Source organism: Anoplolepis gracilipes, chromosome 6 (assembly GCF_047496725.1).
Source record: "Anoplolepis gracilipes chromosome 6, ASM4749672v1, whole genome shotgun sequence".
Classification (NCBI taxonomy): domain Eukaryota; kingdom Metazoa; phylum Arthropoda; class Insecta; order Hymenoptera; family Formicidae; genus Anoplolepis; species Anoplolepis gracilipes.
The window spans coordinates 10,019,906-10,038,317 of NC_132975.1; the positions used below are offsets into that span (position 1 = coordinate 10,019,906).

The 18,412-nt window shown below is 36.8% G+C and overlaps 1 protein-coding gene across 4 annotated transcripts in view; it reads right to left on the bottom strand.

The window, feature by feature from the left end:
* Nucleotides 1–18,412, bottom strand: part of Kst (spectrin beta chain, non-erythrocytic 5 kst) — a 63,373-nt gene that overhangs the window by 10,090 nt on the left and 34,871 nt on the right. For 3 of the 4 annotated variants that reach the window (XM_072894247.1, XM_072894244.1, XM_072894246.1), the window contains exons 4-16: nt 10,089–10,314; nt 9,503–9,780; nt 6,423–9,026; nt 6,021–6,337; nt 5,369–5,746; nt 4,534–5,199; nt 4,098–4,383; nt 2,930–3,148; nt 2,303–2,745; nt 1,911–1,964; nt 1,076–1,481; nt 799–999; nt 88–688 (exon numbers count right to left, since the gene is read on the bottom strand). In XM_072894247.1, coding sequence (XP_072750348.1) covers nt 88–688; nt 799–999; nt 1,076–1,481; nt 1,911–1,964; nt 2,303–2,745; nt 2,930–3,148; nt 4,098–4,383; nt 4,534–5,199; nt 5,369–5,746; nt 6,021–6,337; nt 6,423–9,026; nt 9,503–9,780; nt 10,089–10,314 — 6,679 coding nt within the window. The remainder of the gene's footprint in view (nt 1–87; nt 689–798; nt 1,000–1,075; nt 1,482–1,910; nt 1,965–2,302; nt 2,746–2,929; nt 3,149–4,097; nt 4,384–4,533; nt 5,200–5,368; nt 5,747–6,020; nt 6,338–6,422; nt 9,027–9,502; nt 9,781–10,088; nt 10,315–18,412) is intronic. The other variant, XM_072894245.1, reaches the window with a different exon arrangement.

The window sequence follows — 18,412 nt, forward strand, 5'->3', positions numbered from 1 at the left end:
ATTTATTAATAAATTTATTACCAATTTAATATACAACTGAGGAAATTACACGATTCAAGGTTACAAATTTATTTATCAATCAATTACCTTTGATTTCTTCGATTCTGCTTTGATTTGCCGCCAGTTCCGCTTGGAATGCTTGATGTTTTTGCAATTTCTTGATTTTGTCTTCCAAACTAGATACCTCGCCTTTTGACGCTTCTGCTTCCAATTTCTTCTGCTTCTCACCAATCCAAGATTCGGCCTCGCCTACATCTCTGACAAATTGCGCGTGCAGTAGACTGGCTTCCAACTTACTTCTTCGCACGTCGCACAGGTCTCGGATTTTTTCACGTCTTTGAATAACATCCTGCATTCGCTGGGCGATCGTCGGAGAATCGAAATGATTCTGCGCTAAAAGCTTGTTTCCGTGTTCATGCAGCGCTGTCAATTTTTCCTCGTGCGTAACCAGCAGCTTTTCAAACTCGTTATGTTTTTTCATCTGCGCGTCTACTTCCTCGACTGAGATCCCGAAATTATCGCCACTCAGCGCGGCTTCCTGAGTACTGGATAAAGTGTCGAGCTGTTTAGCGTCTCGCAAAAAGAAGTGTAAATCGATCAATTGATCTAAATGCACTTTTTTCTGCTGCCAAGCAGTATGCAACTTTTGTCGCTCGTCCAAGAGTTGGTTGCATTTTTCTTCGACATCCTGAAAAATACATTATCGTGATTAACAGATATCGCGAATGAGACACCAAGATCTCTAACGGACTTAGTACATGGACTTACTACAGACGAATTTATGAACGAATTTCTTACCATAGCAGCATAGTGACCAGTTTGCACCATGGCTTCGCCTAGATCGAGCACCGAACTGAAATTTTCTTCTCGCGCTTCGATTTCTCCTTTCAAAGCCTCATGCTCCGCCTTCAAAGTCTGTGCACTGGCCGCATCTCGAACCTTCTCCTCCGTCGACATCGTAGCGCGTAATCCAGCTGCCCAATTCATCAAGTCTCTGGCCTGAATATTTTTTCCCGTTAGAAATAATGTAAATTATTATATTAATTAAATATAAACACGATAACAACAAATATACCTGAGCATGGAATCGTTGCAAGTCGCAGCTAGCCTGCAACTGATCCCTTCGATGAGCGGATCTATTCTTCAATTCCTCCCAATGAATAACGACGATTCGTTGCTGCTGATCGATGTGCGTCGCGTTATTGCCCGGATAATGAGCTTGTAATCTGGACGCATCTTCGACTAGAACTTGCAGTTGAGCCTCCAGTGCGACTAGATCATTCTCGAATCCTTCGTGACGTCTGATTAACGCCAGAACGGAATTCAAATCGCGACCTAAATCCTCTGGCAAGGCAGCCTCTTTTTCCTGTATTCGTGACAGCGCTTCAGCAACATCGCGATGAAACCGATGAATTTCGCCTGCCGCCTGCAATCGCTGTTCACGATTTCGAATGAGACCTAACAGATGTTGCCATGATTCCCTGGTAAACAAGAGTCAATCAAAATTATTAATTTTTATTATAACTTCTTAAAATTATATAAAATTTTTAATCTAGAGTAACCAACTTATTTTATTAAATTATATTAATCATATTAAATTGTAAATAATTTTATTGTTTATGTAATATCAATAAACATCAAAAATTTGCAGAAGTTGCATCAATTTATAAATATATATAATAATAATAGTATAATATTTACATTTTAAAAGAAATCTCTAAAACTTAAAAGTTTTAAAATTGAGATATTTCACTTAGAAAAAAATCAAGACATAATATGAAGTAGAGTTATAAGAATTGCAAGATTTCAAAAAATTTATATATAAAAAATATGTAACAGCTTTGATTAATTCTATACATGTGTGATAACTTATATATTGTATGATAGTTATTCCGCAAGCAAGTACTCACTTCATTACCGTGTGTTGCTTTTGTACTTGAAACACTGGATCATCTTCGTCTGATCTGCATGAAATATGTACATAGAAAGAATGTTAGTGCAACCCAACACCAAGAAAAAATAGAAATAGATTTTTCTATATTAAAAGATACAGTTATACCATGATGATATTTATTTATGTGAATTGTACCCTCCACACACATATAAAAGAAAAAGAGAAAGAAAGAGAGGGAAAGCGATATTATTTTATGTACCAATTACATCATCTTTTAATTTATTTCATGCAAATAATGCGATACTAATGTTGTATGAAAGTAACAAAAAAAGTAGCAGAGATAAAAATTTAAAGAAGTTTGTTTATTGATCTATCGCTAAAATAGCCAAAGATTAACTAAAGACTTACCCTAATTGTTCTTGGCGTTTCTCGATATCCTGGATGTAAGGACTTTCGTTCGCGATCAGTTTTCTGGCTAATTCTTCACATTGATTGAATCTCTCGGAGCCGGCCTCTATTCGATGCTTGAAGTCATTGAATTTCGCTTGTAATAATAACAGATGCTCATAATCCTGGCCGTAATCCTCTGACGCGGCTGCCTGTTCTTGTTCTTTAATCCATTGTTCTAACTCTCTGCTCTCTAGAAAATATTCGTGGCGATACATGCTCTCCATTAAACGCTGTTGCCTCACGGTAGCTAGCCGTTGCAGAGCACGCATTTGTTGAACGATTGCTTGCTGCTTGTTGGCTATCGCCTTGCTGTCAGGATGCTTTGAATTTATCATTGTAGAAGCAGTGTGTCCCATTTCTGTCACGATACCATTATATGTATCTAATTCGAGTTCAACAGCCTGCAAATTATAAAGCAGAATATTATACAGTTAGGTACAAAAACTGTATTAATTTGAATTAATACGAAAATTTAATATTAAATTAATATGAATTAATAAAAATTTCTACCGCAAAGATTAATGAAATAATAGAATAGTTTTATTGATATCATGATGTTTTATATTGCGCTTTACAAATACATACCTTGTGTTTCGTCAGTAATTTTGTGGCAGCATCGCGATCCCTGCCATAATCGGTGGAGCTCAGTACATCATTTTTCTCGTTGAGCCAGCTCTCGACCTCACCGGCTTCAAAAAGGAATTCTTGTGCTTTTAGAGACAAATCCAATGCTCTACTGCGCTCTTCTGCTTTATCTTGCAAGTCTTTCCACGCATCATCCAAAATATCGCATAGTTCTTGAATCTATTAAAAGCATCGATATAACGGATTATTTATTGTCTCATCTATAATCTCAATTTATTACATTTCCAATATGTTACTTGCGCGAAACAAATACAAATTAATGATTTATTAAATAATTAATTGCTATCATATTGTTTGCAAAAGCTTTCGATTTCAATATGGAATATGCTGACAGTAATGCTGACACTGCCCAGAGTTTTATTGCTGTGGCAGAAATATTATTTTATATCTGCATGCACAATACATATACGTTTTCTAACTTCTTAATTTCGAACGAGGTTTATTTATTAAGCTATAGAATAAAATAGATAAGTTTATTGCAACTAGAATCGCATAAATTATACTAATGATTAATATTATATTCCTAGTTTGAAATATAAGCTGTAAAACAAATCAGACTTTAGTAAAAACAAATAAAAGCTTATATTCGCAATATTCGTCCAGTATTCCTGTATAAAAAAGAACATTTTGATATAATTGACTCTGGACATATACAATATTAAATTATAAATATTTAATATTCGAAATAATTAAAATAATATTTCGAAACAAAAAAATTTTATTATATAATATTTATGAAGTATTATATATCTGATATTTTTTTTAATAATAGAAAAAGTTTGTGTTACGAGTCAATTATAACAAATATAGTTTATTTTAGACTGCGCTATAAAAATACAATGACAATTAAGATTTTAAAAATAATTTATTAATTAACATCAAATCAGATGCGCGATTGATAACAATTAATACGGAAAAGCGACAGATATATGTGACAATATAACATTTCTCATGCATCGGTGCATCCACCTTACCTCTGTACACCCAATACTCTTCGAGACGCTCCAGCTGTGCAAAAATTATAATTTCTTACTCCAATCTCGTGTCAACTTCGATCATGCAAGTCCACGAAAAAAAATATTATTTAAAAGAATCTTTCGCAATTTACCTTTTTCTTTTCAGGATGAATCTGATCAATAAGCGCCTGTCCAGAAGTTAAAGTCTTATCTATCATAGGCTGATGTCCGGCGATTTCCGCTTCCAGCTTCTTGTGCTTCTTATGCAAAGTCTGAGCTTGATGTAGATTTTGTCCCAACGTCGTCGAGGATGCTTGTGGCAAGTGATCTTTGATCCATTGCAATTCTGCGTCCAACTCAAAGCCAAATTTATGGAAGCGCAGGCTCTCTTCCAATGCTTCTCGACGTTTTTTAGCCGGTTCCTTTAGGCTGCGGAATCTATAAATATGAAATTTCGTGTGTTATTTATGTATACGTATCATTATCTATATTTACTTCAGGAATGAATTAATTTGATTAAAAAGATCAATTTAATTAGATAAAAAAAGGTAGTACAATTTAAATGATAAAGAAGGAGTTCTCACATACTTTTTCTGCGTAGCTTGACTAGTCTTCAGAATATTCACCGCATCGAAGTGACCTTCATGCGCCATCTCTTGGCCCATGGCCACAAGATCATCCACCTTCTGCTCCCACTGATACATATCGCTCTCGAGAGTCTGGTGTTTTTTCAGCAATTCTTTACAACTACGGAGATCCAGGCCTACTTGTTTACCCTGCAAACAGCTCTCTATCTCTTCCAACTTTAACCTAGCATCTTCCATAGTACGATTATATTCGTGTTGCGAAGAGGCTTGTCGCAGTCTTCGACCTTTCTCCAACGATAATGATACAAGTCGATCCCATTGGTCATTTAGGTCCTTCAAGGTTTTTCCCACATCATCCGATTTATAATTTTCTTCAGATATTAACGCTTTACCCGCCTTGTTGACTGCTCTCAATTGTCCTTCGTTGGCACGTAATTCTCGTTCGAAAGCTTCGTGCTTCTGCAGTTTGCGCTTAAGATTATTTAAATCACGATAACTTTCGTCGGCCGCAGTCTTCATCTTGTCACCCAACCAATCGCGCAAGTCATCCACTTCGGCTGAGAATTGTTGATAATGCTCAGATGCTTTCAAGGCCGCTCTTCGGCGTTGAGCAGCATCTTTTACTGCCATACGACGGGCTAGCACTTGATTTCTTTTTTCATTGATGCTAGATATAAATTAAATTTATATAGAAAATACTATAACATTTCATTAATGTTAAATTAAAAAATTACGATTAAAATTCTTTTAATTAAAACTAATTATTTTTCGTGAGAGAGAACGAGAGAGAATATATTTACGATTAAGTCATTGATTAATCGTTGTCTGATACTTACTAATCTTTGTCGTAATGATTTTGGGCAATTAATTTATCGGCGGTGTCGCTAAATAGCTTCAATCTGTCATCTTGCGCGTGAAGAGTATTCTCGAATTTGTCATGTTGTTTCAATAGAGCCTCGACATCGTCCAAAGATTTGCCCAAGTCAGTGAATTCAAGGAAAGCTTCATGAGAACTGGTAGTAGCTTCGATTTGATCGGCTTCTCGATTAAATTGTTGTAATTCTAGGCATTGCCGTAACCATTCCTCTTTTGTCATCCAGTTGGTTGTTACTGCTGGATATAATCCATTTAATTTATCTAGACGTTCACGTACATCTGCTAAATTCGGATTACGACGTAACAGTTCTCGACCGAGATCCTCGACTTCACGGAATCTATATAAGCGTAACAAAAAATACATTTCATAAAAATTATATTCAATATTTTATTATCGTATCAATATACATATATATATATATATATATATATATATATATATATATATATATATATATATATATATATATATAATTATTTATTTTATAAAATATCCTGGATAATATAATATAATATATTTTATAAAAAATTATTTCAATAAATTAACAATATATTTTATTTATATAATTTTATAAAAATTTTTGACAAATTGGATATTATAAAATTACGTACTCATCTTCTTTGGTTCGTATTTCTTCTCCAAGCTCCATATGCTGTTTCTTGAGTTGCTCGGCTGTGGCTACATCTCTGACTGGTTCCTCAGCCTTCATCGTCTCCTGTATATCTGTAGCCCAGTTAATCAAGTTCTTCGAGCTATTCATAAATATTTGTTGACCGACCGCATCTTCTAAACGAGATCGTCGCTCCTTAGCCTTCGTCTGGACTTTGTTCCAGAGTTCTTTGATTTCGTTTTGTTTTATGTTGACATTGTTGCATTCATGCGGATATGAATTCTTGACACTATTGCCTAACAAGTTTACTTTTCGTACCTATAAGAGTTGTATTATAAGAATTAAGATATTAATAATATTCTCTTTGTTAATTTTTATCCAAAAAAATGCTAAAATATTTTACCTTTTCTTCGACTGGTGCTAATTCTCGCTCTAAATGTTGATGTCTCCTCTGTAGAGCTTGTACAGTCTTCAAATCAGGCCCAAGTTCAGCCGTGTCCAACTGGGTGATTTTTTCCAACATCCAATCATGAGCTTCGCCGCAGGTTCTGTTGAACAACTCGACGCTTGACGCACCCTCCAAGCTTTTCTCTTTTTGCGTCTTCAACCAATTTAGATGATCCCACAGCTGATGAATGTGTCTCTGTCTCGCCTTTACCTTGTCCAGTTGACTGTGACCTTGGCGAATAAATTCGTTAACTGCTGCATCTATTGCCTCTACTCGTTTTCCAGAAGCTGACAAATCCGTTAAGAATTTTTCGTATTTTCTTCTCGCTGTTTCCACGTTGTCCTGAGGATCTTCGACTCTTAGCATCTTCTCCTTATCTTTAATCCATTTTTCAAAATCATCACATTCCCGATAAAAACCGTAGAGTCTGATGGCATCTTCCAGTAATGCGTGACGTTTCACAGCAAGTTCCTGCAGATCGCCATAAGTATCGTTGATCTTTTTCTGTCGCTTCTCCACGCTGTCGCCATCGCTCACTGTCTTTCGCTTGATTGGCTTCACGGTAGATTTGATGGATTTTAGTCGTCGAACTGGCACCACCTGCTTAACCATCTTCGTCTTCTTCACACGTTGTGTCGTCTTGATTTTTTCGAGTTTGCGTACCTGCACTTGCACGATCTTTGGCTCAATTTCGCGAACGTAATTAGCCGGTACGAATCCGTCCGTACCGTCGGCTTTTCTGACGCTCCACCAATCGGGATTCGTTTTATTTAACAGAAACATCACCTCGCCCTTCACCATGTGCATACCTTGGCCATCGAATGGATATAAACTCTTTACTTGCGGCACCATTCTATCCTCGTGAACAGTTCTCGGCTCCATTCGTTCAACTACCTCGTCTACCCACTCATCTTGCGGCATCAGTCTGACTTCCTTACTCCATTCTTCTTGTTCTAATTCGGCAACCGGTTCCGGATCGGCAGTTAATTCCAGAGTGGAGATACCGGATTTGATAAGTTTCTCCGCTTGTGCATTCAGAGACTGCACGTCACCTTTATAAGCGTTCAATTCGCCTTCCAGATCCTTGTGTCTCTGCAGCAAAGCCTGTGCACTTGGTTCATCCACTCCATAGTCTTCCGAAGCGACTAATGCCATTTTCTCGTTCATCCACGAATCTGCTTCATTCGCGTCGGCATAAAATTGGAACGCTTCGGCCGCATCGTCCAGTTGCTTCTTTCGTAACGCTGCCAGTTCTTCTAAGACCCTCCAGTGTTCCTGCAATGAATCTATTCGATTCTGTATTTCCAGTGCCGACGGGTGATTGTCGGCTATCAATTTTCTGCCGGCGTCACAGAGTTGCTCGGATTTCGGCCTGCGCACCTTTATCTCGTCCTGCAGGGCTTTATGCTTTTGCTGTAACGATATGACAGCTCGTAGATCTTTCGCGGAAATGCCAGCCTTGCAGATTCGTTGCTTCTCCACTAGCCATGACTCCTCGTCTTCGTGATCTTGAAGAAAGTGGAAGAAGTTTCGAGCATCTTCCAGTCTAGCCTTGCGCTCCTTACTGTTCTCCACGAGCTCGTCGTAAGCGCGATTCAGCAGTTCTAATTTTTGCTGTAACAATGGCACTTCCTTATTTTGTGGCTGTGCCAAATGTTGAGCGGCTTGTCTACCGAGTCGCCTCTGGCTTTCGCCCAAAGCTGTAACTTGTAGCTCTTGCAAACTATGCTTTTGTAGGAGATCCTCAACTCCTAACAAATGCGGACCCACGTCGGTACTCTGGAAATTCAGCTGAAGCTCCTGGATTGAAGCTAGCGTCGTGTCGATCTCTCTCATCAGACTCATCAAAGAGCTTAGCGCGACTAGATTGGATTTGTGATGATCTAGCAAAGCCAACACATCTTTCCATCTCTGCAACACTTCTTGTTCTCTGCTACGGACTCTTTCGAGGCCGTGATAATTTTCTCGCACAAGCTCTTCAGACATATTTGTCAGATCGTGGAAACGCTCTTCACGCGCCAAGATGTCGGCGCTGATGGCCTCGTGTTTCTTCACCGTGGCGTCCACTTGTGCCATATTGCTGCCATATCGAGGATCTGTCAGCACCTGGATCATCTCCTTCAGGTAGCCCTCTCTGAGCACGCTCTTTCGCTCGAACTTATAATTTAATTGCTCAAGCCTCTCTTGTCGCAACAGCTCAATTCTCAAAGCGACTTCGCGACGATGTTCCGCTCTTTCCAACTCCACCCAGTTTCTCTCGATGTCATGAATCAATTGGCCCTCCTGCGGAGTAAACGCTGGCTGGTTCAGAGACTTTAATCGGGTATTTATGTGAAAGTATAATGCTTCTATTTCGGACCGTTCCTTATACTTTGGCGGTTTTTCCACAGTTCGATATTGTTTGAAGGCTAAGAGTTCCCGTTGGATACCTTCGAGCGAGTTCGGGAAATTGCGATTTTCTAGGACTTCAATCTTCATTTTGATCCACTCGAGAAGATCGGTCGTCAGCTTCTCATAATGAATTTTCATCTTGTCTGCATCCATCATTTGGCCAACGATCTGTACGAATAGAAAAGAAAAATAAAAAATTTAGTCGAGTTATTCAATTTAATTTAATTAATTCTTAGAGTCCTGTATTTAACTCTTTTCGAAACATAAAAATAATTTTAATTCCGAAATATATGGATATTTAAATCCTGACACATTTTTGTGATATAAGATATTCAAGAGATATAAGATATAAAATATTAAGAGATAATATATTAAGATATACATATAAGATATTCAAATTTAAAAATTTTAAGATGCTTTCTCAAGTTTCATATAAAACATGATTGGAATTTCTATATATATATATATATATATATATATATATATATATATATATATATATATATATATATATAGATATTTCAATATAATTTTCAAACAAAATTATCAAAGAGAAATATATATCAAATCTTTAGATTTTTAAAATATATTTTGATTCATAGTTGTCTTCGTACATATTGAATAAAATTTTAAAGTAATCGTACGTTTGCTATTCTCTTGCCACTCTTTATCTCGTTCTTCATTCTGGCAAACGTGTGGTAATAAGACGCAACATAAGTGATAATGGACTTCTCGTCGGGTCTGGCTGTATCCACATCTTCCGCATCCAAGAGTCGCGGTATGCCGAGTTCTGAGTTGGCAACGTCGAAAGCATAATTGAGATTATCGATGTTCTTGTTTTGCTGCAATTCCGACCAATTGACCAAGTCTGGTCGATGAGCATGTATGAGAGCATTGAAGCCAAGACCGCTTCTCCAGGACCCTGTTTAAATAATATTTAGAATATTTTATTTTGAATTTTTTAAATATACAATTTTATGAAAAAAAAATATATAATTTTTATTTATATAAACTACAGGGTTTATAATTACTACTCTCAAACACATCGTACGAATTATTAATCGTTCAGAAAATATAGAATAAAATTTATAGATGGATATGTCATATGTGCAAGACTACGGTAAATATTTTCTAAACTCATAAATATCATAGGATTTTCTTAAATTTTTTTGCGACATTCGAAGATTGAATATTCATACCGCGTAATCGTATGCAAGATGAAGAACTCACCGGTAAAGTCCTGAATGTTGACGCCAGGATAGCCATTTGTCTTTCTCTGGCACCAGAGTAGCAGAGCATCTTTGGCAGACTTCTTCTCGCTGCTGTCGTTTTCTTCGTCGACATCGATTTCGATCTCTTGTATTTGAAATCTCAAAATAATAGTCCAGATGAGACCGAGAATCAATCTAGGATTACCGTCTACAATATCTTCTGCACCAATACTCTCCAAACGAACCTGAAAATAAGAATAGAATTCTTCAGATACTGAAAAAAGCAATAATATTAAGTCTATTGCGTACATTTTTGTCGCGAAAAAAATATTTTAGCATCAGATAATATTTTAACAATCTCGCTATTTGAACAGTAATATTTAATAAATAATATGGATATTTTTTAGAAACTAAAATTATGTTTTATATACACATTCGTATGATGTTAAAATATTTTTTAAACACAGGAGAGGAGAGAAAAATTTGATAAAATTTTCTAAGTATATTTTTTTCTCTCTTCGAAACTTCTCTCTCACGATTCACTCTCGACTTCTGTATTAACAGAGCAAGGTTAAGTTTTTCTACTTAGAAATTGTGCGATAAGATTGCATGTTTTTTTGCAGGATTCGATCAGCGAATGAATAATGCGCCCATATAATGCGACGTACCGTTCGCATTACTATTTACATTCCTATCTATTGCATGTGTGTCTATGCGTAGTCGATACAATGTTCAACACAGGTTGCATAAATAACAGGCCGGGTATAATAACGGATGAGTAATTCGTAAAAATAGAGAAGACGCGTAGCGTAATCAAGATGCCGTGCATTCTGAGTAATCGAGAGTAATAAGGCGCTACGCTGTAACAAGATTGTAAAGTGCTACCGAGAATGGTGTAATATTAAAAATTTGAGAACGCGTCGGGAGACGTGTTCGCTGTTTTGTTTATAGTTCTAATTATGTACATATGCATCTCGTTCTTCCGTGAATTATGATCTCTCGATATATGAGTAATCAAATTTCAAAATTATCTTGCTTATTAATTTTTGAATTAATATCAAAAATTAAATTTAAAAAACATTGAAACATATAATTATAAGGCGTGAAATTTTAACGGCAATATATATTCGGATATTACATCGCACGCGCGATCGAAGAAACGAATATAAGTATCTGTACTGCTTCGCGAGATTTTTAAAAATTTTATTTATGTCATGCATGGTTATGAAATTTATTTCGGATCATTAATTTCGAAGCGCGTAAAATCCCGTTGAGAACGGATCCGACTCAGCGGAAATAATTATGCGACCGTGTAATGAATTACAACCGCGATGCGATTTAATAATTGCATTTTATTCCGCGTGATCGAGGAGGAACGCATGCGGAACGGACGGTAGAACTTTTTTGGTCTTTTTTCTCCGCGTGACCTGCTTTCGTGTTTTACGACCTTACGTCTCATAATTATTCAGAGTAATGAACTTGGCCGTTATATATTAAATCTCTAAAGTCCGAATCACAGGCAGAACGATATCTTTGATATGTTCCTCGGCGCGTAACAACTGTCATGCTGGAATAAAATTTAACTTATTATATGGCACGCAGAGAAACTTGCTACTTGATAATCGAATAGCAATAAGGAATTAGAATAATAAGTAGAAAAAATGTAAGTGTGTTGTAAAGATAATAAATTTTAATTTAGACTTGACACCGAAGAAGATTCCAAAAATGGTAGTTCAATTATTCCGGTCGTGAATCTCTTCGTGTCAGCAAAATTATACTCGTGCGTAGAACAGCCGGTGGCAACCGATTGCCGTGTGTGTCACTACATTACGGTTCATTCAGTCGTAATTGGGTGTCTTATTGATAACGCAACATTTGTTATTCCCAATCGGCAGCGACGGCGGGTCCCGGCCGTTATTAATAATCTCTTGTCGACAGTGGTGAAAGTAGCGTGTTAGATCGTCTGTGCCTTTATATGTTTGTCGATCACTAATAATTCTGCGATGATACTCGATGCGTTTTTAATGGTCGCTTTAACGCTCGCGGATGTAAGTTCTGATGATATAATTGTGAGTATCGCGCGCTCGTATATGCATGAGAGGCACATATAGAAGATTAACAAGGTACTTGTAAGCGCTTCCTTCTCAGAGAGGATTACTTTTTTTGTAGCAACTAGATCGTGATATCAGAAGTTATCAAAATCCATATGAAGTAGAAGGTATAACGTAATAAATAATTTAAAAAATCTTGAGTTTCTAAAGAACTGCTTTTACTACTATATATTATATCTTTGATATATACCTAGTTAATTTAGATTAAGTTTAAAATTTAAGAAATTATAAAAAAATTGATTTGTACATTGTGGCACACATAATACATTATAATAATATAATTTGTATAAAAAAATCATACATATTAGGATAAAGTTTTTAGTTTAGTACAACATATTACAAGATCAAATATATTTTATGTTGCAGGAACCGCGAGCCTCCCTTTCACTCGGACAAATTCGTAGATTTGGCTAACAGAGTAAGTTATTTGCTTGGTACTTTATACGCTCGATTCTTAGCTGTAAATTCGCTCGTTCGATGATATTGGCCGCAAAATATCAGAGGGTCGATACAGTTTTGCTCGCGCTTCTCGCCATGCTATTGTAGTTAATCGCGGCGTGGGGCGCACGCCCGTCGGCGGACGTTCCTCGCGCGCGGCTGCTGCTGGAATGCAGTCCGATCACTTGTGCCAGAGGGTCTATCAAGGCCGCTGGGAAATGGAAATTATGGCGTTTGTGTCGGTCGGGACGGCTGACAGCCCGCGGAATCCAAAACAAAGAGAACGCGTACCGTAACCGTTAAGCAGCCGACGCGGACAACGTTGTCGTGAACGAAGTTAACGAGCCGAGTGCTGCTGAATCTTAACGTCATCTCGGCCTATCAGACCGGACTTCCTCATGTCCCGCAGACTTTCAACCACGTGCTCGCCTCGACTTATTTCGCGACAGCCGATTGCCAGATGCCTGAGCAGGGCGACTACCGCTCCCGGCCAACGTTGAATATCTCGATTTCTTGTCTGATTATAGATAAGAGTATAATCTAGGTAAACTGGTTTATTATTATCTAATTAGTTTAAAATTAGATCATCGGTGAAAATTCAGTGTCGTGTTTGACTTGAAAAAGCAAGACAAATTTTTTTATGAATATTACATACGGAAACAAGGTTGTGAAATTTGTATTTTTTGCTTCATATTTGCCATTATTATTTTAAAACAAAATCTTTATTACATCTACACACACACACTTTTTACATCATTATATTATATATTTATTTTTTATTATATTATATAAAATGTTTTTTAAATAGTAAAAATTATTACTTTACATTAACTTTTATGAATTTTTTTTTTTTCTCTTTGACTTTAGTTATTTCTTGATAAATCTGATAATTATTGAAAGAAAATATTCTTAAATATTATCTTATTATTCTTACCGATTATTGTTGTATTCGTGATAAATATGCTCGATGCTCTTATACACGTATGTTTCTCAGAAAGACTGGCTTTTGATAAATAGCAAACGAGGTGCATTAGGCTAAGTAGACGCGCGCAAAATGTCGCAGTCGATTTGTCGTACGTTAAAAGAAGTATCCCTTCGTGACATGACTCATCGCACGTGATAACGGGACAGAACGCACGAACTAATGATCTACTTAGCTTAAATAGCGTAGCGAGAACGCCAGAGCAAACGCATTCCCGCTGTCACCGTGCAATTTGCAGCTACCGTGAACATTATACATCTATGTTCGTAATAACACCGAGCGGATAATATATTTACGAGCGGTATCCACTCGATAATGATAGAGCAAGGCCTTGTATAACGATGTGCGACATACCTGTCGACCGGTGCAATGATCGGTAGCTGGCTCGATCAGCTGATTGCGTCCCCCTCCCCCCCCCCCTCTCCCCCGCGAACGTATCATTAACTCTGGAACTAATGCGATGTCAACGATACGTGATACGCTGTCATTCAACGGTGCATCGTAAACTGAAATCGGATCCGAAGCAAAGCGCAGTAAGATAATAGCGCGAAACTGTGCAGAATAGTAAATAACGCAATTCACAAAAATTTTTTTGTTGTGGTCTCTCTCTCTCTTTGGTTCTGCTAGAAAAAAAAATGCAACAAATACGCGCGAATTAAATTACATCCAAATTTTATTTTGTTACAAAATAAAACGTAACGTACACGTTATAAAACTGGAAGGAAAAGAATATTCTAAAAATAGATAATCTTACATTATCTTATTTTTGATAGCGCAAAATATTATTATTAATAAAATATACGTTTCTAATTTTCAAACAACCAAATATTGTCAAAGGAATTTCTAGGTCGATATTTTTCAATATATTTTTTTCATCGCGTTTTTATCTTAACAGTAATGTAGACACAGTTCGTTAGTCAATAAAGTCACGGAGCGCGTCTAAAAAGGAGGAGAGAGGAAAGAAAGAAAGGTTGAACCTTCAAATTTTCGCCATGACGAGACGCGTGCACTCACGTTGCAAGCCGAGTTTTAGCGATGTATGAATAATGAATGAGTGCATAGCAAAGCGCCGGGGAACGCGCGGTACTGTTATGCGTCGTCGCGTTAAAATACTGGGTACGGTTAAAACTCGTGCAAGAGAAGAGACACACGGCGTCGACAGATAAGGGGCAACAGCATTAAATAACTTAACCGACCGATTGCGGCGCGGCCGCCCATTCTTCTCGGCGATCGCTTTTTGCGCGTTGCACGCCGACCGCAATTTACGCGAGATTTTAAAGCGCCTCGAGCGCCTCTTGTATTGCCTCCCTTCCCTAATTGACGTATTGTGTTGAAGCGTGCCCGATCGAGTCGATTAAATTTTCGAGCCTCGATCCCGTCGTCGCGATGAAATACGATCGCCTCAATTGATAATTGCATAATGCGCGAGCCTGTGGCATTTTGTACGAAAGAGTGCCAAGTCGTTATATGATTCGGCGCCGCAGAAGTACAGACTGGTCTCAACAAAATCGAATCATTTTGAGTGCGGGCAAATTTTACAAAAATAATAATAATAATACACAATATTTAATATAAAATTTCCACAAGTTTTATAAGATTTGATAGTAACATTATTAATAATTATATGATGTGAAAATGTGACATCACGATAGAAAGTAATCACTATATGACTCTGAGTAATTTTCCGATTCACAGTTACTCGAGGGAAGATTATCGCGAGCCTATCGTTATCGTATTCGCGGCGCGACTCGATGCGAGTTAATGGAAATGTTTGCGGGAATTAATTTCGCGAGGAGGGTTGCGGTAACACGGTCGGTCGCGCCGGACGGTCGTAAGGTTCGTAAAGTCGACGGAATGAGAATAGCAATTCTAATGCATTTACCGTGGAATGCGACTCCTACGTACGGACATTCACTGGATCATTCGGCGCACTGTAAGCAATCGCTCGATCGTGTTTACTTGTCGAAGAGTGTAGTAACTGTACCGTAGAAAAGTAACGAGTAAATGCATTTATAAGACCACACGGTTAACTTAGACTCCTTTGATAGAGTAGCATCAAGAATAGCGATCAGTAATAGGAAAAATATATTTTACTTTTTCTGTAATTTACTTTATTTTTCCAAATATTTTAAACTAACACATTTTTAAGTAAGCTCCCTTTTTCTTATGAGAATGAGTAATTATTAAGAAACTATTAGTTTCTAGAAGCGATAGAGAGATAAATAAAAGTAAAGAAAAATTTATAAAAACGTAATTTTAAAACCTAGGGCTGTATTTCATATAAGACAATTATAGGGCTAAAGATTGATTAACTTATATCTTCGATCTCTTTACTTTAAGATAAGATTATGACTTTACAAAAAAAAAAGGAATTTAGTGCTAACGTCTATTTTTAAAGACTCTGTCGGGAAAGTGCAGGAAACCGGGTCGCAGATAATGATTTTCTTACGGCAATTGACCGCACATTCTTGGCAGAGCTGAGGAATGCCGATCGCAGGTACATAAGAATGACATCTGAAAAAGGAAACTCCCGTTTCTAATTCACAACGATATTCAACCATGAGATTCTCAATGTATTTCGTCATCGTTTCGAGAAAACGCACGTAATGAGTCCCGCAGAACTCTTGGCTGCTTCATCTAAGTAGGTTAATGAAGCTCTCGGAACGAGGCTTTCGACGGTCGATACACTCATGTGACTTCGATATAATATACCGAATGTGTTAGATTTATATATATGCTACCATAAAGTGCGAGGCAATAAAAAGGCTGATTACATCGTTATCCCTCGTTTTATCAAAACAACGTGCCATGAAGAAATCTTGTAAACATCATGTCGCGTTGCCGAGAAGAAAGTGACATGATCCTAAAGTCATAATTCTAAATCACTGATCGGTATCGCGCTAGAATAAATTAGATAATTAAGTTGTTTCTCTTTAGATTGATTTATATATAATCAACAAGAAAAAAATTTAGTTATTCAAATTTATGTTAACTATATTACTATATCCACTATTATACATATATATTTTCCTTCTCTCTATAAAATTAGATTGTGTGTTAATTCGTCTATATTTTCTTTATAATAAATATCTTTCTTTCTCTTTTTCTTACGCACAAATTTTGATAGGCATTACTTCGAAAATATCAAAAGCCACGCAAAATAAAAGTATTCTCAGAAACCAGAGTAGCTAAGTATTTAATAATTATGTTATCAATTTTGGTATTTTAAACTAAGATATTGCACACAATAAACTCTTGTCATTTTTATACTATCAAACAGTTATGAATGTATGTTTTTTTTAAATTAAATAATTTTAAAAGAGCTCAATCATCGTCGACTGTGTCGAGACATCCTTGACGACGGATGTCTCGACATTTGTATAATCCGTCGACGAGCTCGGACGTCATTCAAGTCTCGGAGTGCACACGTGTGCGCTTGTTGGCTTTCGCGCTTTCCGTGAATGGTTATGGAGTACAAGGTTGAACAACGTGTCCGCCTGCGAAGGACACGTGATGCAGCCGCGGGGATGTAGCGGGCAGAGGGATATCGAGGCGCGGAATCCGTTAGGAAAGACGTCCCTCGACTTTTACGGCCGTATCTCATACTCGCGGTCTGTTGCTCTTCTCCCATAAAGAATCACGGGTGCAATTTCTAGGAGAGAGAGAGAGCCCATAAAATGGCAATCGGAATCGTAAAATCGGGGAAATCCTGCGGGCACAGCCGCAGTCATCGAACGGGAACGCGTAGAAAGCTTTCTCTGCGACAACGAAAAGAGAAACGTGCAAAGTGCGTGTGTAGCATATTAAAAGAAAAAGCAAAACATATGTAAACTCGAGATATCGATTGTCGAAAATTTCTCGAAAATGGCCGGTGGTTAAGTGTCTCAGAATCTTGGATATTTTTTCGATCAATTTATCTTTTTCTCTCTCATCTCGTGACATTGTCGATTTCTTCGTGATTATTCTCTTGCTTTTTTATTTTTCACTTCTCAAAAGACAATACTGATCATAATTCGCAATACATGCCACAGTGAAATATTAGATACGTAGTCTGAAAGACGACAATATCGTAGATAGTGAATTGACTGTCTTAAATTTTTCTATATTTATTCAATTATTATTATGTCTCATATCTTTAAAATAAAAATTAATTAATTTAGATGTTTGAATCTGTAAGTTAGTATTTTCGAGGTTAATTAATTAATATCAAATCAAGCTATCGTGCAAAATATCATGTCCTCAATTAATGATTTATGGCCGATGGTGACAAGTTGTAACAAAAGTTCGAGAAAAAATTACATTAACCTACATTTTCGTTATAATAATATGAGTGTGTTGTTTCTGCGATAAAGTTGGAGAGATTAAGAGTTATTACAGGCAACTACAATTAAAGTTAATGAGCGCTTACGAATTTCAAAAATAAAGATGAATAACTTAACCGATTAATCTATCAGCTCCTTCTCAAGATGCACTTAATATGAGTCAGAGTCTATCCAGCTTATCATTTCAAAATCATCTTTATGAGCACTGTCGTGCTCATAAGACCTGAACTGATTCACGCTACAATTAATGATTCACATTGTGAAAGAAAAATCTCTCGATTATCGCGTAACATTTTTCTCTCTCTTTTTCTGTACAACTTTTTTCCATTAATGGCGTCATCAACATCGCGTCCATTCAAGATGCGTATTCTGAAATGTTTTTTGAGATGATATTCGATGTCTTCTTATTTTTAATGATCATAATTTAGGATAATCAAATATATTATTTTTATACATCTATATAACGTGCGAATGCAGAATTAATTCTGAA